At 41.3% G+C, this 25459-nt stretch overlaps 1 protein-coding gene across 4 annotated transcripts in view; it reads left to right on the top strand.

Annotated features, from left to right (window-relative positions):
• Positions 1-25459, top strand: part of KCNIP1 (potassium voltage-gated channel interacting protein 1) — a 431381-nt gene that overhangs the window by 6780 nt on the left and 399142 nt on the right. The window contains exons 1-2 of one of the 4 annotated variants that reach the window (XM_065690147.1): positions 12683-13028; positions 13253-13889. The exons of 1 other annotated variant lie outside the window; for it this stretch is intronic. In XM_065690147.1, coding sequence (XP_065546219.1) covers positions 13802-13889 — 88 coding nt within the window. In that variant the 5' untranslated portion in view covers positions 12683-13028; positions 13253-13801. Of the gene's footprint in view, positions 1-12682; positions 13890-25459 lie in introns of those variants that run through there. 2 more of the 4 variants (XM_065690146.1, XM_065690149.1) reach the window with 2 other exon arrangements.

Below are 25459 nucleotides of genomic sequence, written 5' to 3' on the forward strand. Positions count from 1 at the left end.
CTGTCAGTCTTCTCCTGCTGCTACAGAGTCTGTCATCTTATTGCCTCTTTGATGAATCTCAACAGCTTTAATTGATTTTAAAAATAGAAGTGACAAAAATAGGATAAAACCAAAAACATATCAGCCATTTCTTTTCTCATATAGCATATTATAATTGACTTTCAGAGCAGCCAACAGCAATGCTCATGAAAGCAGTTTGCCCAAGAATTTCTGAGTTGGAGCCCACCTCTATCATGCCAAGTGCAAGGTCCTACACCTGGGTCAGAGCAATCCCAGGCACAGCTACAGGTTGGACAGAGAAGAGATTCAGAGCAGCCTTGTGGAGAAGGACTTGGGGGTGCTGGTCAATGAGAAAATGAACATGAGCCGGCTTCAGTGTGCACTCGCAGCCCAGAAAGCCAACCGTATCCTGGGCAGCATCAAAAGCAGTGTGACCAGCAGGTTGAAGGAGGTGATCCTGCCCCTCTACTCTGCTCTTGTGAGACCTCACCTGGAGCATTGTGTGCAGTTCTGGTGTCCTCAGCATAAAAAGGACATGGAACTGTTGGAACAAGTCCAGAGAAGGGCCACAAGGATGATCAGGGGACTGGAGCACCTCTAGTATGAAGATAGGCTGAGAAAGTTGGGGCTGTTCAGTCTGGAGAAGAGAAGGCTGAGTGGAGACCTGTCCTGGGTTTACCTCAGAGCAGTTTCCAGTATCTGAAGGGGGACTATATGGATGCTGGGGATGGACTATTCATTAACGACTGTAGTGGTACGACAAAGGGTAACAGGTTAAAAGGTTAAAACTTAAACAGGGGAAGTTTAGTTTGGATATAAGGAAGAAGTTCTTTCCTGTAAGGGTGGTGAGGCACTGGAATGGGTTGCCCAGGGAAGTTGTGAATGCTCCATCCCAGGCAGTGTTCAAGGCCAGGTTGGACAGAGCCGTGGGTGACATGGTTTAGTGTGAGGTGTCCCTGCCCATGGCAGGGGGTTGGAACTGGATGATCTTAAGGTCCTTTCCAACCCTAACTATTCTGTGATTCTATGCTTCTAGAACATGACCAGTTTCCAAGGGGTAAGATGGGTTTTCTGTTACTCAACCACAAAGAACTTGGTTAGGGGACCAAGTTCCATAGTCTGTGTTATGAAGGAAGTCAGGAGGCACTTGTCATTGTTGGGGAATGTGATGCTCACATAAGCATGTACAGATTGTAAAGTCTGGAAGATCAATTATGAGTCGTCTCCTTTTACCTGCTGAAATTGCTGTTTCCACAGATCTCACCTGCTCCACTCAGGGGGATAGGGAAAGCTTTTAAATTCCTGAGTTCCAGGAAGGGATGGAGAATGATGGTTGAAATTGGTCAGACATTTCAAAGTCCAAGTGTCTAAAATTAGCAAGATACAATAGTCTCTGCTTTTGGTTTTGAAAATGGTAACAGTCAATTTTCAATTTACCACATTACTATTGACTCACTTCTTCAACTGAAAGTATTTCTGATCTTTCAGAATGAGAGTTGCTTGGTAAATGGCTGCCTTTATAGCCTTGTTCTAGACTGGACCACCTGGATGTTACATGTGCAATGAGAATCAGTACTGTGGGACACTGGAATTGATAGCATAACAGAGTAGGAACAGCATATAATACCAATAAGCACATCCTGAAAGACTAAGCTTGTCTAAATGGGAGAATAATGCAGAAGAAAGCATTGTTTCCCTTTTAATTTTATAGGTAAGGTGCAGTGCTCATTAATATAATACTAAGGAGTGAAAGGAGGTGTTTTATTATTCCAGTAACAGTTCGTTTGTGTGTGTTGAAGTAAACTTGGACAGTCATTTCCTCCTAGTTGATAATTAACTAGGAGGATCATTCCATCTTAAAGTTAGCAGCCAGAGAAAGCCTTGTAAATAAGATAAATATGGGGTTGGAAAAGCCATGGTTGCTCATGAAATGGCCTTCTACAATAAGATAAATATGGGGTTGGAAAAGCCATGGTTGCTCATGAAATGGCCTTCTACAGAAGTAATTGGACTGGGAGTTGAGACACCTGATTGCTGTAGGTGCCTTGGGCACAAATGTGTTCTTGCTGGATGTGCTACTTGTAGTTACCCTCTTTCCTTCCAATTACTTGTACATTTTACGTATTCATACTTTAGTCTAGCCCCATAGCAAAACTAATCTGGTACAGTCCTTTTTGGGCTGTCAGGAAACAATTACCTCTGTCATGATCTGTGAAGAATGGAGGGTGATCAAAGTGTATCTATCTGCAGTAAAGCTAGTAGATGTAAGTAATCTTCAGGGAGGTTTTGCTTGCTTCCAATGTATACTTCTGGGGTCTGGTAAAGACTTGGAAATGTAAAACTGTACAGGAATTTCTTTGTGTTTCTCCAAATTCTCATAAGCTAATATAGAGTTTAAACAAAATCATTAATAACTCTCAGATGCAATGTGAGATGCACGTTTCTGGGCCCCACCAAGACTGGCTAAATTCTCTCTGGCTGGTATGATTCAGAATAGCACTGATAAGCTTGTGCAATGCACAGTTTACACTTCATTTCAGATGGATTTCAGTTGATTAGCTTTGAGACAGAACAAGACAGCAACAGAAATTCCACACAATGAACAGCCATGTTCAGAACTCTGACAGCTTTTCCCCAGCATGCTGCTTTGATTCACAAAGTCCATAAGCCAAAAATCTGTCTTGTTCTAATTCCCGACCCACAGTAACCAACCTAGCTGTCTTTGTACAAGTGTGCAAAGTGCACGTTATGCTAAATTAATTCAGGTCATGAGTATGGGCTATGTACAAAGGAAGATTCCCTTAAAGACTGTGTCAGGTCCTTGAAAAAGTCCAGTGTGAAGAGAGGTTTGGGGGTTTTCTTTTATAAAGAAGTAATGATATTTGTGGTACTGTTAAGGAGCATGGTGCTTAATAACTCAGAATACTGCTGCTGAGCATCCTCAGAGAAAGCTAGATAAGCACCCTACCCCCTCCTCTGAATGTATTTTAGTTGCAATAGCTGGAGAGCTGCTTGGCAGATCATGGAGGAACTCGTGGAAGTAAGCAATTACTGTCTACATTCAAAACTTCCAAAATCTCACCAGGCATCTGTGTGTGTGCTGGAGTGCTGAAGGTGCCCAGGTAAAATCAAGTTGTTCAAAAGAAAAGTGGGGAAAAATTGTTCCCAGTCCATGATCCAACTGACATATCACATTGCTGGGCTGTTTGGAAAAGAATGTTGTTTCTCAGTCACCTATATCTAGTGATTGACTAGTTCTTTTTCTTACAGTTTGTCTAGATCTCATGGATCAGTGGACTGATACAGGTTCTGTTGCTGGCTGCTGCAAGAAACAGAGTATGTCAGCCTTTAGCACCAATGCTTTTCATCTGGGAGCAAGGGAAAATGTTGGACTTGTTCCAACATCCAATCTTTTTTGGCACTTACCTTCTTACTGCTTCCAAAGTATTCTCAGATTTAGCGATCAGAGTTCATTGAATTAAAAAGGAAATGAGAATTCTAAAAATCAGAGTAAATAAAATACAAATTAAAACCCAGTTCAAAACTAGAGTAACAAGGCATTACCATGCATTGGAATCAGAGAGGAGTAAAGGGCTCCTGTTATGTGGGATTTATGAACAAAGGCTACTGATGGTTGGAGTAGTGCCTGTTGTACCATGTGTGCAAAAATGAATTGCAGTAAGTAGAAAACAGCAGACTCCCTGTCTTACTGTTTAAATAGCAGGATTAAAACCCTGCATTCATTCAAGACAATAGATAGTTTGTTATTGTTAGCTGAGCCAGGACTTCTTCCTTTGGTGTATTTTTCTAAAGCACTGTAGCTTAGAAGAGCAGGCACTTCAAAAGGATCTTTGGTAAAGCCAATTTGAATAATCTTTATTATGATTCTACCCTTTTAATTAAATGATTGATTTTTAGTTTTTAGACTAAATCTGCACTTCCCAGTGCTGAGTATTTATAAACATTTGTGGGTTTGCCCAAATGAACAGATTTCACCTGAGGGCAATTTACAGACTGTTTGTTTTGATTATACTGCAGTCAGACACATATGGTTGATCTGCTGATTCCATGATATTGCCTACTCTGTGTTTTGCTGTGTGATGAATTTTAAACAAGATAATAATAGAACTATCACTTATATTTTTATTAGTGGAACTTCAAGAATCATGGAAACCTAAAAAAAATTATTCTCCCAGCCATCTACAAATTTACAAATAATACAATTGAATTATTGAAGCCTGTACTTAATTTTATTGCTCTGTATCATAACAGTCTCAGGGCTTTTCTTCACAGGGCAGCTATAACACACTTCTTTAAATGGTAGCTGTGTCCAAAAGCCATTTATAGCTTTCCATCTATTAGAGTGGTGCCAGGTAGTCATTAACAGAATCAGGCTGTTAACAGCCATGTTTGGCTGTTAACTTACATCACTAAAAATATAACTGGAAGGGGTATAAATCTCTTCAAAAGCAGACAGATACCAATACACATTGGAGTTTTCAAATCAAGGCAATATTTCCATAAGAGTTCAGATAACTTTTTTTAACCTCAAAAAAACCCCCAAACTTTTCCATATTTTAGGCTGAAAATACAGTAAGATTGTCAAAACAGGTTGGGCATGTTTCTGAAGCAGAAAAAAAAAAGCTTGAGTTGAAAGCTATGGTTGGATTGATTGTTTTGGGGTTGTTGTGAACAGTTTTTCTTGCTTCACTTTATTTTTTTTTTTTGTCAGCTGAAACATGCATTTTATATAGCTGTTCCCTGCATTGAACTGCAGAATGATAGCTTCAAAACTGTAGGTGAGCTTCATTCACTTTAATTATGATTTAATTGGGAAAGGGTTTAGCTGTTTGCTCGAAAGCTTCAGCACTTTTGTGCCTAAAAAAAAACCCCACTGGTTAAGGTAAACAGCTGAGTCATGAAGCATGACCTCTGCTCCCCTATTTTGCTTGATCTCGTTTATCTAAGTCTTGCTTCCACCAGCATTTATATTTCTGAACTAGAACCAGTTGTTATAGCTCATTAAAATGTGGAAGTATATAATCTCTCTTTCTGCTTTCTGAAAGCTCAGTGTCTGCTGCATAAATTAATACACCTACACCTTGAGAATGGACAAGGAGCAAAAAGTAGTTCAAGATTACTGATTTAAAGAATACTGGTGGGAGGTGCTTTGCTTCATAATGCCTGCACCAAGATAAAAACAGTTTGTCAAAAAAAAAAAAACCCTGTCAGATGCCAAATCATTAAACCTAATTTTGTTGAGGCAATGTCCTGGTTTTGAGCAGCAGCCGTCATTTTTCTCCTTCTTAGGAGCTAGTAGTGCTGTGTTTTGATCTTTTGGCCTTGGAGCAGTGGTGATAACGCCGATGTTTTCAGTTGCTGCTCAAATGTCTGGTCTGGCCAAGGACTTTCTGAGCCTCATGCTCTGCCAGGGAGGAGGGGAGGCTGGGAGGGAGCAGAGACAGGACACCTGACCCAAACTGACCAAAGAGGTATTCCATACCACAGCACGTCATGCCCAGGATGTAACTTGGAGGGACCCGGAGGGGGTAGAGGGACTGCAGGGTTGGAGGAGGTATCGGTCGGTGCTCGGCTGGGGGGAGTGGGGCGAGTTATCGGTCGGCTGGTGTTGAGGTGTTGTATTCTTTCCTCTTGTTATTTCCTTTAGCACTATTATTATTGGTGGTAGCAGTAGTGATTTGTGTTATACCTTAGTTACTAAACTGTTCTTATCTCAACCTGTGGGAGTTGCATTCTTTTCGATTCTCCTCTCCGTCCCTCCAGAAGCAGGGGGAGGGCAAGAAGGGGGGGGGGGGGAGAGTGAGTAAAAGAGGTTTGTGGTTGGGTTTAAACCACGACAGATAGATTCTTGGGATGCCAAAAATAAGTATGAGGTAGGTACATGTTATTAGATCCATTTTATAACAAGATAGAGGAAATGGAAAGAGTATTTTCAATCGTCTGAGATAATTACTGCAATGAAAAGAAAGAGAATACTTTGTCTAGTTAAAGTATATACCAGGTTCAGACCAATGAATGCATCAGTGAACTAACTCAAAGTTGTGCGAAAACCTAGTATGTAAAGGATGAGGTGTGAAGAATACATTTTTCTAATTTTCCCTGAAAATAAAATCCTGAGGAGATTTCATTTTGGAAATTCTGTGACATAGTACCTCTGAATGGAGCTATTCTCTCCTTACTGCTGTAGTTCTTTCAATTGATATTCTCACCAGTGTTACTTCATTTTATTTCTGCCCTGTCCTATCAAGCCACTGAAGCACGGCTAACATAGACATTGCCTTCCTTTTTCACTCGGGACAGCTCAAGCTCACACATGCTCTCATACTATTTTAAATTACAACTGAACGTCTGCATGCTTCCGTGTCATCGGAGCTGGGAGGCATAAGAGCAGCCACTGATTCAATGTAAACACTCCCAGGCTACAAGTCTGGACACCGTTTTGACAAATCATTGCCACAAAAGTAAAGGGAAACATGGCTTTATTTAGTTTTTCTTCCTATTTTTGTCATCTGTCATCACCCCTGCTAAGGCTGACATATCCATGGAGCTTACACACTTATGAGAAGTAAATCTCTTGCCTTTGGACTAGGCCAGGTTTTCTGGATGGTGGGTGTCTTCCTGGGGAATCTGTGTTCATCTCCCACTAGCCTATGTACAAGAGCAAGGTCATTTCTGTCCTTTCCCCACTTCAGCTTTACAAGCTGAGTACAGTCACTGTGTTCAGTATATGCTTAGAAGCTTTGTATTTGCCAAGTAGCATCTCTGTCCTTAGTTATGGTTAAGCAACTTGTAATTGAGTTTCAATGGCAGAAGAAAGGAAGAGTTTGTCTAACCCCTCTCTATAGCACAATTATCCTGAGAACACAGGGCTAAGGTGGCAGTTAAGCAGGACATCATTAAAGTGTTGACAGCTGCTGGAAGCATGATAGCAAGTGCGTATTTCATAAGTTAAATCATCAAGTTCTTATCTACTGAGCAGAATTCATTTCTCTGTGGAATATTTCTTTAGAGCCTGTGATAAGGGCAGACATACTGAAAGCTAAGACATGCCACTAGAGCATTTCCTGGACTCTCACAGCCAAGAGATGTGAAACTGTGAACACTGGCTGGATTCTGGTTGGGTTTTTTTTGACAGAGACTGTGTAATTTTCAGGGATGTGATGTAGCACCCTTTTGCTTTAGACCTTGTATATATTCACATCTATTTGAGAATCTGAAAAAGAATTCAGTTTCATCCCAGTAAGAACTATGGTGTTACCAGTATATTTTAGCAAGAGTGACAAACTACCTCAAGAGAAGTCCAGGGCTGGAATATCACAAGTGCTGGAACTTCAGCCAGTTTCTCCACAAGAAGCTTGCATGGCAAGCACTGTGCTTGGCTTGGAAAGAAGGACTCCAGGGAAGTCAGTGCTGTTTTCCACAGGCAGAGATGAACCACCTGCTTGGAGTGACTTCCAAATGTCAAGCTGCTTCTGAAACAAAAAAAAAAAAAAGACAGAATTGTAACTTCAATTTGTGTAGTGTGTATATATATGCATGTACTTCAGGCAAAAGGGTTTGTACCCAGACCTTGATTTTCTTAGTTTCTCACTGCACTTTAAAAAGCCCATTTTATCGTGTGTGCTTTTTCACAAGCACTCTTTCCTCCCCTAGATTTCTGTATAAATAGTCATGCTTGACAGATGGGATATTAAATAAACAGGCAATCCAATTTGAGTAGACAGTTTGTGGAACGTACTGATATGCCACTATCTATATACGTCCCTCTCCGACGAGGAATGCTGCTTGAGTCTATAGATAACTATTGTGCCATAAAAAGCAAGTTCTATGATCATGAGGTAATCTCCATGCAATGTTCCTGAGGCTCTGATTGATAATACTAACTGGAATAACAGAGTGAATGAAAATGCAGAATGGTCATTATCTGCCTGGCAGCAATGCCGGAAACCAGTGGAGAAGATTATCAGGGCTGGGGTGCTGCTGCTTCTGAAGTGCTGCATTCGTACAAAGGAGATGTTCATTCTAAACCTGCTGCTGCTTTGTTCTTGGTAATCATAGGCATGTGAGTCCATCTGGTTTCATGTCAGTTTACCACATCTGAAAAAGTTGTACATCAGTACAAACTCCTTTGGGAGTCCAGTGGTGCTTGAAATTCTATACGTGGAAGATGCTAAATATTAATGATGGTGTTACTGTAAATAATAATGGCATGGGATGTGGCTTGAGAGCTCTATCCACACAGGCTACATGTACTCAAGAAAGGTGTCAATTCTTCATTTTAAGTAGATCAATTTTCAAAGCTATTTCTTGAAGCTATACGTAAGGATCAATCAAACTGTACGTGATGTGTTAGGCTACTTCAAATCTAAAGGGAATTAGGACACAGCTAGTAGGAGAAATTGCTTATACTTGCTAGGTTTGCTTTCAAACAGATCATTAAAATTCAATTTCTGGTCTATCCTGAGGCAGCTGTGCTTCGGGAATGCAGTGAATATGATATATATGTGACAACACTTCTGGACCTATGAGGACACATGGCACCTCTACAGTTCCATGTCTGGGTGAGACTCAGTGTGGAGCATCCGTTCCTGTACTTCCCTACTCTGGGAAGGAGAGCTGAGTGCACAGGCCAGGCAGGAACCTGTGGCATGCTCCAGCCAAGCCTCCAGCTTTAGCAGCCAGGACCACCAGGCTCAAGATGGGTGTGTGAAGACTGAAAACAATTACAAGTGCAGGAGGAAGGATTCTGCTGTTTCTTACTGGATTAATATAACAATACATCATACCAACATGGGAAAAACTTCTTAGAGTTATGGGAAGGTGTGTGCAAGGAGATAGTTTCTGCAATGACATTCTTCCCTGAGCTGCAGGGAAAAAGGAGTGACTTGGATTATCCTTCTGGCTTCTGTGCAAAAATCTTCTTTCAGCTGCATATGAGAATGGACCAGAGCAAGTACCCAGCTGGTTGACAGTTGTCTCCTATGATGCCAAGTAGTAGAAACTTAAGAGAAGAATATAAAAAAAAGATAGTAAAGGGTATTTTCTGATGTTACCCAGGATGGACCCCAGGCATCACCCCTTTGCCTTTTTGGCCTCCACAAGCATGGTGACAATGTCTACAGAATGAACTGGGTACCATGGAAGGTATACCCTGACATCCTTGGCAGCAGTGAACTCTGGAATTGCTCTTTACAAACCTAAAGTACCCACAAAAAAACAGGGATCTCCCTGTTATGTTGTAGAGGTCTGTAAAGAAAGCTGGGCATCCCAGTGCACAGTTTGTTTGCTCATACCTATTCCAGAGATTATACTTGAGCATTTGCTGAGCGGTTTCAAGTTGAGGGATTAACTTTCTCCTGATGCAAATAGGTTTAACTCTCTTTGATGTCAGCAGAAACTGTATTGCAGAACCCCTGACTGAACTTAGCCCGTATGAGTCTTACATACTCAGAGAATATTTTTTACCTCTCACCCACCCACACTGTGATCTTGAATGGCAAATCGGGAAAGAAAAAGTTCCTACAATGGACTTTTATATCTCTTTGGGATGACAATTAACATTTTGGATAGACTTCTTGGATGATACATGCAGAAAAATAAACTAAACATGGGTGTCAATGAACCAGTTATATTTCTGAATGCTGTGTAACTACTGTAGTCCCTTATTAAGCATGCTGAAAATATACGTAAAATAAATTAGAGGACATATTCTGTATTAATTTGGAGTTTATTTATACAAAAACCTTTAGAGAAAAATACTTTCCCCTACATCACAACCTTCTCTTTGACTAACCTTACTTTTGTATCCCTCTCTATTTTCGACTGACCTCCTTAGTCTTCTGGTGACACACAGACATTTAATATACACTAATATACAGAAAAACTATCAGTCTGTGCTCACCTTATTGTCTGAGGCCACTATAAAAAAGTCAGACAGGGACATAGCACCTCAGATGTTCTCAGTCACTTACTGAAGACTCTATACTTTCCTGCAACCAGAATAAGCTGCCCAAGAATATACTTGCCCAAGGATAATAGCAGTGAGTAATTTGAGGCCCTTCATGGTGAGTATCTCTATGTCCAAGTGTTTTTTTTAGGATTCTCAGTGGTGGGAGCTTCATTTCAAGTGCTTTCTGGCTGCTGAAACTTCTGATGGAAGCCTGGTTAATTCCAGCTTCCCTAAACTGTGGGTCTGCAAACCTCTACCACTCTACTGAACCTGCTGCAGCTTTTATGCAACCCTGTGGTTAAGATGCTCCACTCCTATTGATGCAGTATTTTTTTTCTTTTTAACTCATTTTTCTGTTTGGTATGGTTTTGGCTGTGATAATTTTCACAGCACTTCTAAGGGGCTGGTTTGGATTTGTACTGACAGCAGTGCTGATCACACAGGGATATGTTTGCTAGTGCTGAGCAGTGCTTACAGAGCCAAGGCCTTTTCTGCTCCTCACCCCACCAGTGAGGAGGCTGGGGGTGCAGGAGGGATTGGGAGGGCACACAGCCAGGGACATCTGACTCCAACTGACCTAAGGGTTAGTCCATGGCATATGGCATCATGCTCAGGAGATAAAATTAAGGGGAAAGAAGGAGGAAAGCTGGGAATGGTGGTGTTTGTCTTCCCAAGTTACTGTTATGTGTGATGGAGCTCTGCTGTCCTGGGGATCACAGAATCATAGGATGGTTTGGCTTGGAAAGGACCTTAAGATCACCCAGTTCAAACCCCTGCCATGGGCAGGGGCATATCACGCTAGATCATGGTGCCCAAGGCCATGTCCAACATGGCCTTAAACACTGCCAGGAATGGGATAGCCTGCACTAGGGCCTCACCACCCTCACAGAGAACTTCTTACTTGTATCAAACCTGAACTTTGCCTAAGTTTAAACCCCTTGTCCTATCACTACAGTGCCTGATGAAGAGTCCCTCTCCAGCATCCTTATAGGCCCCCTTCAGCTACTGGAAGGCTGCTCTGAGGTCTCCATGCAGCCTTCTCTTCTCCAGCCTGAACAACCCCAATGTTCTCAGCCTGAGGCAAATGAATGTCTGAGGAGACACCTCATTCTCTGTGTGAAAGTTAAGAGTGCCAGGAAGGCTTCAAGTGCTATCTGGGATATGACCCTACTTCTCCCTACTATACAAGATCTCTGTTTCTGTAACTTTAATACAGCTCCTAGCACTTGTTTTGTTCACTGTCCTACATTCCATACCCCCCCCCCCAATTATATCATGATGTATAAATATACTTGCAATTAAACATCTGGCAAACCTTTGATACAGAGATATACTAATTAACAACCTGCTGATTCCTTCATTTCCCTATTGATATTTTACTGCTTTATAGCAATTTCTTTTTTCTTCTGATGAATCCCATTTCCAACTTTGAATTGGATCTCTGGGAAGCCTTGGAGGTGGCTCCATGAAGGAGTTAGTGAAACACTTAGCACTGTGTTTTCCATAAGTCTGCCATTCATTTTATTTAGTCAGACAAGGTGAATGGTCCAGAAGAAAGTGGCTCTTGGCTTTTTCAACCCACCCCCTCCATCTTCATATCACTCCGTTCTGTTTAGTTACTGGTTGGAAGTCTGTGGTGTAGTGAGTAGAAACATTATTTTACACATGAACGTCATGCACCACTCTGTTTAGCAATACACTTCTAACAATGTTCAGGAATGTGTTTAATCTCCACCTCAATTTCCCATTCCTAACATAAACCCAACATGACTCATGTGGGGGCTGAGGATCCCCAAAAGTATAATATGCTGTGAAAGGGGGGAATCATGCTGTGGGCTGTGCAGAGGCGACGGTGGCAGGAGCCAGAGCGCTTTACATGTTCGCTGCAATGCAGGGGGGAAGGATTCGGGGGCAGCCAGGACCCTGCTCCTCTCCTCTGCCCTCAGTGCCCACTGCCCCGTGTCTCTGCTGGCTGTGTCCAAGCGCTTGGCTGGATGACTTCCGTGGTAAAGCAAAGGGCAGACTTGTGAGGAACTGGGAGGAGAACTTCCCTAAGGGTTGTGTGGAGCAGCACCCCAAGGTGGAGGCTGCGGCTGCGGGCTGCCCTGGAGGCCTCGCGCTGTCTCTGCTGCCCAGCCATCCTCATGAGCTCGTCCCTGCTTCCTACAGAACATTTCTTTTGGTACAGTTTGGAGTTTTCAACAAATGCAAACTATTTATTCTGAATAGACCCGAAATCAAGCACTAGGTGGCAAGTCGGTGGGCAGCAAAATGTCTGGTGCCTGACGGCTCAGAACAGGAGCGGTTGTCTGAGTGTGAGCTCCATGGTGGCTATTACTGAAGTAATTTTGTATGAATTTGCTTTTTACGTGCCAAAGTACCCGTTTCTGAGGTAAAATGACCTGGTGCAGAGGCTTCCAGGGCAGGCTCCTCTGCTCCCTGCCTGAGGAGGAGGTGAGCGGGAGGGCAGGAGAAGGAGGGACGGCGTTTCCAGCGGGTAGGACACGCCGCTGCCTGCCTCACAGCGAGGTGAACTGCTCAGCCCAGCCCTGCATTTTGCCTGAGAGGGACATAACTTACACTGTAAAGCAGTTCCGTGCCCCCGGGGGGAAGGCATTACCGTTGTTCCCCGAGGTGAAGAGCAGTGCCGGCTTCTCTGTAAAAGGCAGCGCAGGGCTTGGCTGTTGCTGCTCTGAGGTGAGGCTGGCTCCAGGTGCTGGTGTTAGGGCTGATGAAGCCATCTAACAAGTGGTAGCTGAGCGTGCTCAGAAACCTGAGGTAATCCGTTTGTAACCGTTCCGGAACAAGCAGAGACTGCATTTGGGGGTTGTTTAAAAGTACCTGAGAGGAGGTAGGCATGGATTAAAGCCTAACGAGGCCTGACTCTCCCCAGCCTTCAGCTGGGGTCAAAGGCTCTGAGGTGTTTCTGGTTTACTACTGAGTATATCAAGTCATTTTAGTCAAAGTGTTCCAGGCGTGGAGAAATAACCGATTCAACTGGAGTAGCCAGAGCTATGGCTGTTGCTATGGGAAAAACCGCACAGTAAGAAGGAACCTGGTGAGCATCAAGCGAGCATAATGTGAGGTAATGTGCAAAAGGTGAGGCTCTGTAGTAGCCTTGCACTGCACGGAGCTGCGAACACCAGCCCCGCGGGCTCCTGGAGGCCGGCTGGCACATCCCTGAGCATCCACCAGATCAGCAGCTGAGCAGCACCTAAGCTGTGATAAAATTAAAAGAAAAAAGACTTTTTTCTGGGCGCAGCTTTGCTTTCCCACTTCCAGCAGGTTTTGTGAAGGAACACTCTGAAGCCTTCCACATGCAAAGTGCGACTGCAGTGTTAGGAGAGTAAAGCTGGCAAGTTCATTGAAATCAGCTGGAAAAAGAGCACCAAGAAAAGGGTCTTCGAACAGCGGCTGCTTTTGTTTGCAGCAGCCAGCACCCCGAGACTCCAGCGCTAAGTGCTGCATTAGCACTGCCCTGCTGGCAGCCCGCAAAGCCGCGTGAATCAAACCCCTCCTCCCCTGCCTGGCTGAGGTGCTGCCTGCGCTTAGCAACTTCCATCAGGGCATCGCGGCCAGTGCGTGCAATCGCAGCCGGGAGGCTCCAGGGGAGAGCCGTGCCTTTAACGACGAGGGGATGCACATTTCTCCACTGCAACCTTTCGTAGTAGCTCCAGCGAGGCAAGCCTCAGTGCAGAGGCTGGGTGTGTGAGAGCGGAGTTTTGCCCGTTGCACAGACTGTCACTGCAACTTCGCAAAGGACTCCCCTTTTTTGTTTCTTGTTATTCCTGGACTTTGTGGCAGCGAAGAGCTTTTCTGCACGTTTGAACCATGAGTGGCTGTTCAAAGAGATGCAAGCATGGGATTGTCAAATTTGCCCAGACTGTTTTCAAGCTCATCACAGGCACTCTCAGCCAAGGTAAGTTCATGTTGTTCTTTTGTGCCGTTGGCTTCGTGGGGGTAGCTTTGTAGCCTTTAAGGAGGCTTGCGTTCGAGTTCATAATTGTCTCTTCAGAGGTGTTCTGGTTTAATTCCTGGAACTGGCTGCTCCGAAAGAAGTTGCCGTGTGCAGTGAAGATTGGAGCCTTATGTAATTGTTTTTAACTTGTGTAGTGTGTAACCTGTATTTGTCAGCCTGCCACAGCTCGCAACTGGAGCGGGCTATTTCAGTGTGTTGGAGAGGTGTTTCGGAAAACAACTGACGTGAAGCTCCGAAAATTTAGATTAACTGCCAGTAATCGGTGCTTTTGTGTTATTTTCTACTTTAGCACTTCTACTTGTTTGAAGCATGTGTGTACCTTGGTTCAAAATCTAGGTCGCTGCTTACCGCGTGCATGTGGGTACCTTTTGTATATCTTAAGTTTTGCTTGTCAGCTACCCCCTGTGTGCCTTCCCGTGTGCAGGTGGAACAGTAACAGTTATTTATGCTGTACTCTTCACTAAAATCAAACAATAAGCAAAATAAATCCTCTTGTTGTCTTTGTAAATCTAGTAGTTCCTGTGATGGTGCACTGAGGTAAATTGTTATTTTTGTTGGTTGTGCCTTTCATAGTGATACATCTTAGCAGCTGATTAAATGAATACTGTGTGTTTGAGAGCTCCTGACAATAGTAAACAGTGGTATGCTTGACTGCTGTTTGCCTGTTGAAATATGGACAGTGTTTAGGTGAGGGTCAGAGTTCTTCAGGTTTTGTGGTGTTTGGTTGGAGGGGGTGTGACTTTTGGAATTGATAATACAGTTCCAGACTAAATTATTAGTGGGAAGATTTGTGTAGGCTGAAGAGTCTCTGTTATGGTGAATTTTTAAATGCAAAGTCTGAAGCTTTTTTAAATGTGTTTGTAGTCAAGGAGTAAGATAAGTTTAGAATCCTTGGAGGTGTGTGGCTGTGTTGGCTGTCTGGAGCACATATGCTCCTGCATGAATTTTAATGTTTAAGTTGTTTCCTAGGATAAACTAAGGCAGGCTGAGGTGACTTCTAAAATAGCAAATGTGGAAGTGCCAAGAACTGTTAAGTACAGCTTCCTTTAGTAGAAACTGAGGGGAATTTATTCAATTTGTCTCTCTAGAAAAGAAATATAATTCTAAGACAGTTTTCTCATAATGCCCTCACTAGCTTTCACAAGAAGTCTGCTGAACGAGAACATATATCCTTCCTATGAAGAATACTGGACAGGTTTGTTGTTTTTGAAACCAAGGTTGGTTTAAAATTGCATCTTCTTGTATTTAATTATTCTTCTACTCCCCTGCCCCCATTGTCCGTGGGCTGTCAAACACCAGCACAGGAAAGAATGAAAATCGTAACAGGCTGTCATAGAAAAGAGCTGTTACGTGTTGGTTATCATTCATGATTAATGACAAGTTGTCTCTTTAATATTGAAAACAAAGGAGAAATTCGTAGAAGTAAATATAGTGAGAAAAATTATTTATTATCATGATACAGAAAATAAAGTAGTCGTAGGATGCTGTCTGTGGGACCTCATCTTCTACAGCATGTCCGTGTGGTGTATTTGTGCTTTTTTCAGGAGATAATGGAATATAGGGTGTATACTGTTTGATTCACCAGTGATTGACAGTAAACTTTGTGCTGTTTGCTTGAACCCCCTTTAAGACAAGGCGCAATGTGAGTTCTGGTGGTGTTTCCCCATGTGCTTGTCTAGAGCAGTTCATCTAATGCAAGTTTTCAAGCATCCCCTGTGCATCTTCTGTTTGCCTTGCTCTGGATACGCCAACATTTGAGTCTGACAGTAGAACAGCACTGTGTGGAGAGATGGAATTAAAAGCAGAAAATGTCCAAGGCTTGCTCCCCCTACCACTTACCTTTTTTTTTCTGGAAGATGCCAGCACTGTACTGCCATTGTCTTTGCAGCCAATGCATTGGTATCATACAGTCAGACCCGCATCTTTCTAATGGCAATATCTCATTTCAAGCTGCTTGGAGTAGATAAAGAGTGGTTTCCTGTGATTCAAAGAATTCAAAACTCTAAACTTTTTTCTCTACTTAGCTGCTTGTGGTTTGAACTGGAAGAACCAGATTCAGGAAGAAATAAACCATGTGAATGAGTTTGTTGCATACATATCAAAGACATGTTATAATTAAACATTTTCATATCATCACCTATGAAACTCATGACTAGAAAGAAAATTATTAGAAAACTTTGCTCAAAAGTGTTGAATTAAAAGATAGAAAGGTATTCATTTGTGCATTTATCTCTGAGCTTGCTGGTTATTATTTCTTTTATTAAAACTTCTGCATGTAAAGCCAAGGAATAAACTGTCTTATTTTGCTATTATTGAGGGGGTTTTAATGTACACCATATACATACCTTTGAATATTCAAGCAATATCCCATGTGTTCTTCATCCCACTCTTGCCTCATTTCCTTCACACTGTTTCATTTTATTTATTTTCTTTAAACACTTTTTACAAGGGAAATCATTTGTGAGACACAATATTCATTCTCTTCTTACGCTTCTATCTCTCTGAGGGTTATTGCAGTGAGAGATACTCCACAGTTCAATGATGTGTAATCCTTGGCTATGCTCTACGTACTTCTGCTTGTTTTGATAACATTTTTTCTTCCACCTTGATTATTTAAAATAACACAACGAGACTGTCTGAGCTGCACCTAGAAAGTCCTTCCTTCTGCATCAGGGTGCGATGGGGCTGCAGGCTCTCCCTGCAGTTGGCAGGAAGAGAATGGGCACACTTAATACCACTGTGTGCTCACCAGCCTGTTCTGTATATCCTGATTTAAATCTGTAGCAAATCTAGGAGGTTGTGAGCCAAGAAGCTCATAGCTGGTACCTCTGCAGAGCTGAACTAGTGAATTTTGACAGCTTCCCTCTTAGTCCATTCTTTGGAAAACCTAACAGAGCAAAAGTCTCTGCTGCTGTGTGAAAGGCCTCTTCCACAAAGAGCTTTGTGCAGTTGGATGTATGCCTTAAAGAAAACATGTCTGGAGAAGCATGCATTTGGGAGCAGAATGACACCCTTATTGTCCTTCTGGGCTTACACGGAGGTCCAGCACATGCAGGAAAGGAGTTACTGTGGTGATGGACAGTGTGTGAGCAGCAGCAGTTTCGCCAAAGTTGCCTCAAATATATGTGTGTGTGAGATTTAGGTGTTTTCACATCACTTTTGTGGTATGTGAAATACTGGTTCATCCTCCATGCCCTCAGAGCAAGTAGGGGTGGTAAGAATGAATTTGTTTGGGGCTTCCTGTTGAGCAGAATGATTAAATCACAAGCCTCTGTGTGAGTGTGAAGATACTGCTAATGTCATTAAAAACCTAGTATAGGAGGGCTTTGCTGAGTGACCAGAAATTAAGCTGGAATGAGATCTTTTGGATTTCTATTAATGTATTCTAATTATCAACACAAGAAAAGCAAGATAATTTTAGGGACCAACTCTTTCAAAATGTTCCTTTGCAAAAATAAATAAGTTTCTGCAAATGAACTGCCCTTTCACCTTTGTTCCAGAGCTGCCCCTCTTTTATTTGTGCTATTAAAATGCTTGCCGAAGGGTCTCATTTCTATTTTATTGCTTCTCCCATCTCTGTTCTGCAATGTAATTCATCTGGAACTGGTAATTTGTCCACTTTTCATAGTTTTAATTGCCTAATTATCTGTTCAACTTCAGCGATAAAGTCTTCAAATATCTTGCTCTGCCCACAGCTTCCCTCACCATGAAAGAAAAGTATTCGGAGTGTTTCACAGCCATGTGATCTGTTTTGCTGCTGCTTTATGAATCCAAATTGCAGCTAGTCTTCTGAGATGTTATGTGAGATGGTAAGGAAAGTGCATGGTCCCTTTTAGTCATACACAGGCCTTGTCTCCTCTCAGTGGAAGTTAATCTTGTTCCTTTGGAGCATACTGGCACTGCGCTAGGTTTGTCTTTCATGACTTCAACCTCTGAAAATGCAAAGGTAGGGTAAATATTGCTAAATGCTCTGAGGATTTAGACACAGGGAGTCTCATTGCAGTTGTGCAGGTGATGCCAGGGATCCTGCACCTGTGTGACACATGGAAAAGTATTTGATTCTCCTGCTGTTATGCAGCACACCTTCACTACTTGAATTCTGGCTATTGACTTAAAATTTAGAGAAGCTCTGATTCAGGGGGCTTCTGTAGCAGCTCTTTTATGCCCTCTCTTTATAAAACTTTTCTGGGTGTTTTAACTGTTTTTAATTAGGCAAGTGGTTACTGAAACCAAGTGAATAACATCCTTTTACAGAGTGGGGTTAGAGTTTGTCCATGTTTCTCAAATGGTCCTGAAAAGTAAGTGAGACTTTCTGTGCACAAAATGCTGTGTAAAGTCCCAGTTAGAGAGGGCCTGCCACTGTCTTCACTGTGCATCTTGGAGAACAGTCCACAGCTACTGAAGCCTCACAGTTCAGTACCTGATATGAATTCTACCCAGTGAAGCTCTGCAACGTCATTGTGTGAGGTTCCTGTGGGTTTTGTTTTGCTTATTTTAAAACTCAGCATACCTAGTTATTTTTTCTCCATGCTTTTGAATCTTTGAACCACCAAGCAAAATACACCTCTGCTTGGCATGGTACACATTTGTATGTCTCTGAAAAATTAATTGCAAGTAAATCTTTTCTACAACAGCTGCACTATTTGAGTAATCTGAATATATGTACATGCATTCCACTTGTGTCTTTCATCAGGAACAAGATGAATTTTGAGAACTGAAAGTGAGAGGAAGTGGTAATGCAATAGTCTTCCTTTCAAAACTCTATAAACCTCTGCTTCTAGAAACTATTACCTCTGCAGACATATGGGTGCATGGGTGCTAGAAAGGTAAGAACTCAATTGTTTGCAATGGGGTAGCCCAAAAGATAAGTAATTTTACTTACAAAAGAAGAAAATGTTCTCTTATCCTTTTGGAAACTGATCAGAAAGGGCTGGGCTTTTGTTGGGTGATTTTTTTTTTTTTTTGTGAGTATTTTTTTTTAAATCATGGTCTCCAATAAGCATTTGTGTATGCTGTGTCTGATAGTCCAGAATATTGCAGAATCTTGTATCAAATCAGTGGGTAAACCGGATGCTTCTATGAATATTGGGTATGATAACTGTGAGATTTCTACTCTGAATATGTCTGAAAAACAAGACATGTTAGTTTAACTGTCCAGGTCTGTATTCAGGACTACAGTAATAGGCAGTTTCTCTAGAGAAATATATATAGATTTATTTTTCTTTTTTGCCTAACTGGTGGTTTAATTTTCAGATTACCTCATTAAAAAAAAAAAAAATATATATATATATATATATATATATATATAAAAGAGGCAATAAGTCATGGTAGGTTCTGTATCATAGGAAAAATTAGGAATCCTGTTATGTGGGGACTGGCTTTGGTTGGGTTTGGTGGGGTTTTTTTAATTTTTCTTTTCATAACTAGTGGGCTAACCAGAGATATGCTGCTGGCCAGTGGATAAGGCATTTCTGCCTACGTTGTAGCTATGTTGAGATGCTAATTTACCACTTAGGTTTTGTCATATTAAATGGTGCCAGATGAACAACCCACAGCATATTTTGACCTAATGGACCCTATCTACCTGATGAAGGGATTTAAGTGTAAAGTGATAACTTTTGAAGATGGCTCAACATAAGTGAATAGTAGCATGCATTAAATCATCCTAAAATTAGTTTAAATTAGCACATGAAGTGTAATTTTGAGATGTAATTTTATTTCCAGTAGCACAACACTAAAGCGTGACAACAAAGCAACACTTACCTGTGTTTTCTGTGCTCAGAAACAAGTCTTGAGCTGCAGGTCAGCTCTATTTTAGGCTATATTCTGTATGCATTTTTGTGAATTATTGCTTGACCGTAGAGTGTTTTCAAACCTTGATCATCTTGGTGCTAGCAGCTGAACATGCAGGAGTGTTTCTACTCCATGTCAGTAAAGCTAACTGGTTTCCTGAGCAGGAATCCACTGTTAGGGATGTAAATGAAATTCTGTCCTGACTCTCCTTTATGATGGTATTTTAGGGGATCTTGTTCTTGGACTTTGCTGTTGTTGTTGTTGTTCTACGATGATTAGTAAAGCTCATAAATGGAAATGTAATGGAAACCAGGCGTGGGGAGGTTTTAACTATAGCAGCACTAAAGCTTGTGATGTAATTGGAATGAATATTCATGGCCAACTTCTTCCACATTTGCACAGCTTTAGTAAAACCCAATAGCATGTATATATAATTCGATTTTCTCAGCTGGCTTTAACTTCCAATTTCATTCTTTGTAATGACTTGTTTCACAACATCTGGCTTGTGGGGCACAAGGGTAGAGTACATTTAATGCTGGTAACTAGAAGTAAAGTAGTCTGAGGTTTAAAAATAAGAGTGATTAATGCTTCCTTTACAAATGGGAGACTTGCTGCAGTAGCCTTACATTACAGAGTGAAATTGTTACCACAGGTCTGATGAGGTGCTCATCATGTGAAGCCAAAATAGAGTTTTGAGAGTGTAAAAATAAAACCTTGTTATATAATTTACATAATTGCATCTAGCAAAAGATAATACAGTTTTAATCTGTTGCAATCTGAAACTTTAAAACTCTAATAAAGAACAAGAGTTTAACATGCCTGCCTTTGAAATTTTGAGTGGCAACTTCAACTTTCAGGTAAATCTGTCTTATAAATGTGCAATAGTGGCATGATATTTTTCTAATACCCTTTTTTTTCTTTCTTTTGCAAGATGTAATGGTGTTTTGCCACTTGTAAATTCTTCAGCTAGAAGATCAGATATTTGTTTCTGGATGATTTTGACAAGAGTCATGTTTAAGCTGGGTAATGGAAGATATAATCACAGAATCACAGAATCACAGAATCCCAAGGTTTGGAAGGGACCTCAAAAGATCATCTAGTCCAACCCCCCTGCAAGAGCAGGGTAACCTACAGTATATCACACAGGAACTTGTCCAGGCGGGCCTTGAATATCTCCAGTGTAGGAGACTCCACAACCCCCCTGGGCAACCTGTTCCAGTGCTCTGTCACTCTTACAGTAAAGAAGTTCTTCCTGATGTTAACGTGGAACTTCCTATGCTCCAGTTTACACCCATTGCCCCTTGTCCTATCACTGGATATCACTGAAAAATGAAGGAATACATCCATTCTGAAGGGAATACAGTGTGTTTGACTCAGTGAACAGCAACCAACTTCTTTATTCACTTGTGCCATGAAGCTAAGTCTACATGGAAAAGGAAATGGTTTTGAGGCTCTGAAGCTCTTGTCTGCTTCCTTCATCTTGTAGCTATGAATATGTAAGTGTGAGGAACTCCAAACAATGATTTTTGGTGCCCTAGTTCAAATCTGAGTTCCAGAAAGTTTTACCCACCTCAACAGCCAAGATAACCTATAGAATCAGGCCAGGAAGGGGTGACCATGCTCCAGGGGTTTGGGTGGAGGTGTTCTGCTGAAGCTGCTCCAGTTTATAGAGGTGGTTTTATAGCAGTGTTGCAGATCCGGAAGGCATGTGTGATTGATGCACTGGCTATGTGGGACTGCTCTGCCCTTCTCTGCCCCTCTTGCAACTGGGGAGGCTGGGCCATTTACCTTTTCATTATGGGCCTCTGATGATCACACTTTTAGAATATCCCCTGGGGGCAGAGAGGCTTTCAGAGGTGGACTTAAAGGATCAAGAGAAGTGTATTACTGACTTGTCTCTGTGGATCCACTTTTAACTGCATAGAACCCCATCTGAAAGCAGTGTGAGTAATGCAATATTTTGCCTTCCTGAAATAGTTCTGTAATGTTTTCGCACCTTGTAATAAAGCTGTTGGTCTCCATCAAGCAAATGCAGTTTAAAAAATGTCTTTGAATTGGCTGCTGAGGATGACATGCTCTGGGTTTTTTTGGTGTATACCCTCATAGCTTTGGTATAAATGCCATTGATTTATGTGTTGTCTTATCTGTGCACTTTACTACCAAAATGTTGTATGCCTCGGGCAAATGTGCTGCATACTGCTTTGTGATTAAGACAATGATTCGCTATACGATCACATACATTATCCAGTTTGAATTAGAAGTGTGTATTGGTTTCAAATGAAATTAATAACAGGTCCCTGGGGAAATCACACTATGGGGAATGTCATTCTCTCTCTAGAATGGTTTTGTATGTTTGTATGGAAAGATGGTGATGGGTGGTGATGTTGGAAGGGGGAATATTCCAGTGAAATAAATGCTCCTAATATAAACTCTTCCCAGTAGTTCACAAATAGCAATTTTCATGAGTTCTGTGCAGTGCTAGTGGTGGTCAGAAGGGAGAACTGTGAGGGCCCTGTCATCTTGCTTCTGGTATCAATCAAGTGTCCTCTAGGGAAGTGCAGGGAAACCTTGTAAGCGTTGTGTTTAGTTAAGCAATAAATATGCACTTTCTTCATTCCCGTTGTTACCATGTGATGTGGGGGACATGGAGGATAAAAATGAGCAGATTAAAATCTTGAGGTATGAATAGGTTATCTGTTGAAATATGCCCACTTTAACATAACTATTCATAAACATGAATTGCTGTTACTTAGCAATTTAAGTCTCTGTTTAGCGATAATAAACAGAGTAAATGATGAACTTCATCATCTGTCTTTCAAAGAATAGGGAAATTATACACAGCAATTCTTAGAAAAGATCAGTCTGGTTTTTGCCTTTTACATTCACAAGTCCTCATGGTTATCCATGAAAAAGCATTATTACTACTGCACAGTACAATTAGTGATGAGTGTCAGCAGCAGCCTTCTGGTAGTCCATCAACATTCCAACAGTTGCAGGGAGTTCCCGGAGTAAAGCAGGGAATAAAAAGTGTGAGAGATTTTTATCATTTACACTTTGATAGAGACAAACACATTACTTTAGAGGAATAAGCATGAGATGCTCTACATCAAAATGCTTAGCCTAATAAATCATCTAAAATATGGCTCTTGTCACACCACCTTGAAGTAGTAAAACTGCAGCTGACTGTTTATAAAAATTGCATAAGAACCATCTGGATTCAGTCTAAGAGGAGGCCAACAGGAATGAAAATTACATTTCCAAATGTAAAATTAGGGGAGAGCTAAGTAAGCTTGAATCTGACAAAGGCATGAAAGTAAGGTAGGCTTCTCAATTTCCTGCTTAATGTCTGTTTGCTGTGATAGTTTTAATTCTTTTTTTTTTTTTTTTAATCTTATATCTGTCACGTTCTGTGTAAATGAGGAGTAGCAGTTCTTTAGCTCATGTGTTTTAAGGAAACTCATAGTGGTCAGAGAGTTTTTGACTTAGCTTGCAAACATGTTCAAAGCCCCCTAGTTGTTGAATTCTGTGTTGATGCTGATGCCCTGAAAGGAATTTTATCAGTCGTTTCATAAGAAGCAATTTGAGATTCAGTGAATAAAAGCCTTTAAATGTAACCCATGCTGCAGATGAGGTACCTCAGGATGCTGCTGTGATTGTTACTGGCATCATGGTGAGCTGTGATAACCAGGGTCCTTTCAGTTTTTTTAAGATCTCATGCAATTGTAGTGATGCTAATCACTCCTTCAGAAGCTGAAAGAAGTGTGGTTCACATCAAGGGCTGGCACTTGAATTTATGGGGTAATACCTCATGCTGTGTCCTGGTTTCGTCTTAGAAATAATTCTGCTTATTGTGAGGCTTCTGTCTTTTATGCATACAAAAACAGAAGGAACATTTGCTTTGTGGACATCTGCAAAACCACTGTTAGAAGCTGAACCCATGGGCAGTATTTCATGGGGAGGTAAAACGTCAAGACCACAGACTGTCTTGTGAAGGCAACTGTGATAAGCTGTGCATTTGTGTTTATAAGAGGAAGAAATGGCAGTATTAGACAAGCATAGCTGGCATCTATAGTATGCAAATAAAATTTATCAAAGCAAGAAAAAAGGAGCCCAGAGCTAAGATTACTTTTACCAGTCTGGGGTGATTTTTGACAAGTTGGAGGACTGGGAAATGAAGACTTAAATCCATCACTTGAGCTGTTAACATCTGTTTCCAAAATGTTGTATCCTATCTAAAAGCAGTTGCTTTCCAAGGATCCATTCTGACATGCCCTTGATGATAGAACATCCCTTGGTTTTAGACAGTCTAGGTGCTTGTGTTTTTATTGCACTTTGTAACTCTACCACAAGGCATTAGCTATGTATAACTTGAGTAAATAAGCACCATGTATGCGTACTGAACTACTGGAGGGGTTCAGTTACTTTTTTGCATCAAACCAGCTGTTCACTCCTTTAACCTGACTTGGAAGTCACTTCTGAAACAGAAAACCAGTAGACAGCAAATTTCTGAAGGAGGTTGTGTGATGTTGTTCTGATTTTCTGCTTATTAATGATTTCATTTCTGTATTTGTATTTTCAGCTTAATTATGAACCTTTTCTTTACCAAATGGGACTGGAACTAACATCTGGAACTTTGAGACACTTTTACTGGTGTTGTGTGAATCAAATTCCCCTTGGGTTTCTTGCTCTTGTTTGTATACATCTCTGCAGGCAGGGTGTTGTCTATTCCCATTGATAGCTCTTTGTAAGGCTGCAGTAGTGCTACAGCATAGCCTGTTTTTTCATCCCCCATCTTACTTTATTAAAAGGTATTTCTAAGCAAGTTAAATATGTATTACATTAGCAAGCTTTTTATGACAGCTGTTGTCAGTAACCTCTTGGCAACAAATACCTGTGTATAGTATTAGTGCATATATAAAGCACTGAGTAGTTGTTAAGGAGATGAAATCAAAACAATTAGTAGTGTATACACAAATAGCACTTGCAAGCTGATCCATTCCTCTCTAGAACTGAACTTGCTGATGTTGCCATATGAATGCTTTGTGTTGTGCAAACCAAGAAGCAAAATCTGAGTTGACTTGCAGTAGTTGTTTATGAGAGGACAAAGGGAAGCAGCTGTCCATGTCCTCAGATCCTGGGCCCCAAATACTCAATTCAATGAGTATAAACAACTGAAAAAAGTATATGGACTTGTGCTCAGAAACTAGAAAACTGTATGTGTGGCTCTAAAACACCTTCTCATAAGGCAGCTTACATTAAAAGTCCTTTTATTTCACCGTGTTTGGCGTTAATACAGAGCTGTAAATGCAGAGAATTCAGCTAAATTGAATTCCATTACTGCACTAATATAATTGACTCTAGTAAAAAATGCTTTCTGCTTCACAAATGTTGGCTTTTGTTAGCAGCCTTCAACCTCTTAAAACAATTCCCATTGACTTGCACAAGTAGCTAAACAAGGTTTGAAAACCAGTCTGGTTTTAATATTGTACTTTCAGCAAAATAGGTATCAAAATGTAACCTTGGCTATATAATATGAGCTCAAGCTGAAGCTGCTCTGTGACTAAAAGCCAAGAACATGGGTGTGTTTGCAATTAGAAGCAGCATTAGAAGCTACTGTCTTGAGATATTCGAGAAGGAGTTATAGTAAACACAGATATGGTAAGAGCTGGTGAAAATCTGTTTAAAAAGGTCAATGGGCTGTGCACCCAGCTCTCTCT

The sequence above is a fragment of the Lathamus discolor genome, chromosome 10 (genome assembly GCF_037157495.1).
Source record: "Lathamus discolor isolate bLatDis1 chromosome 10, bLatDis1.hap1, whole genome shotgun sequence".
In the NCBI taxonomy this organism is placed as follows: domain Eukaryota; kingdom Metazoa; phylum Chordata; class Aves; order Psittaciformes; family Psittacidae; genus Lathamus; species Lathamus discolor.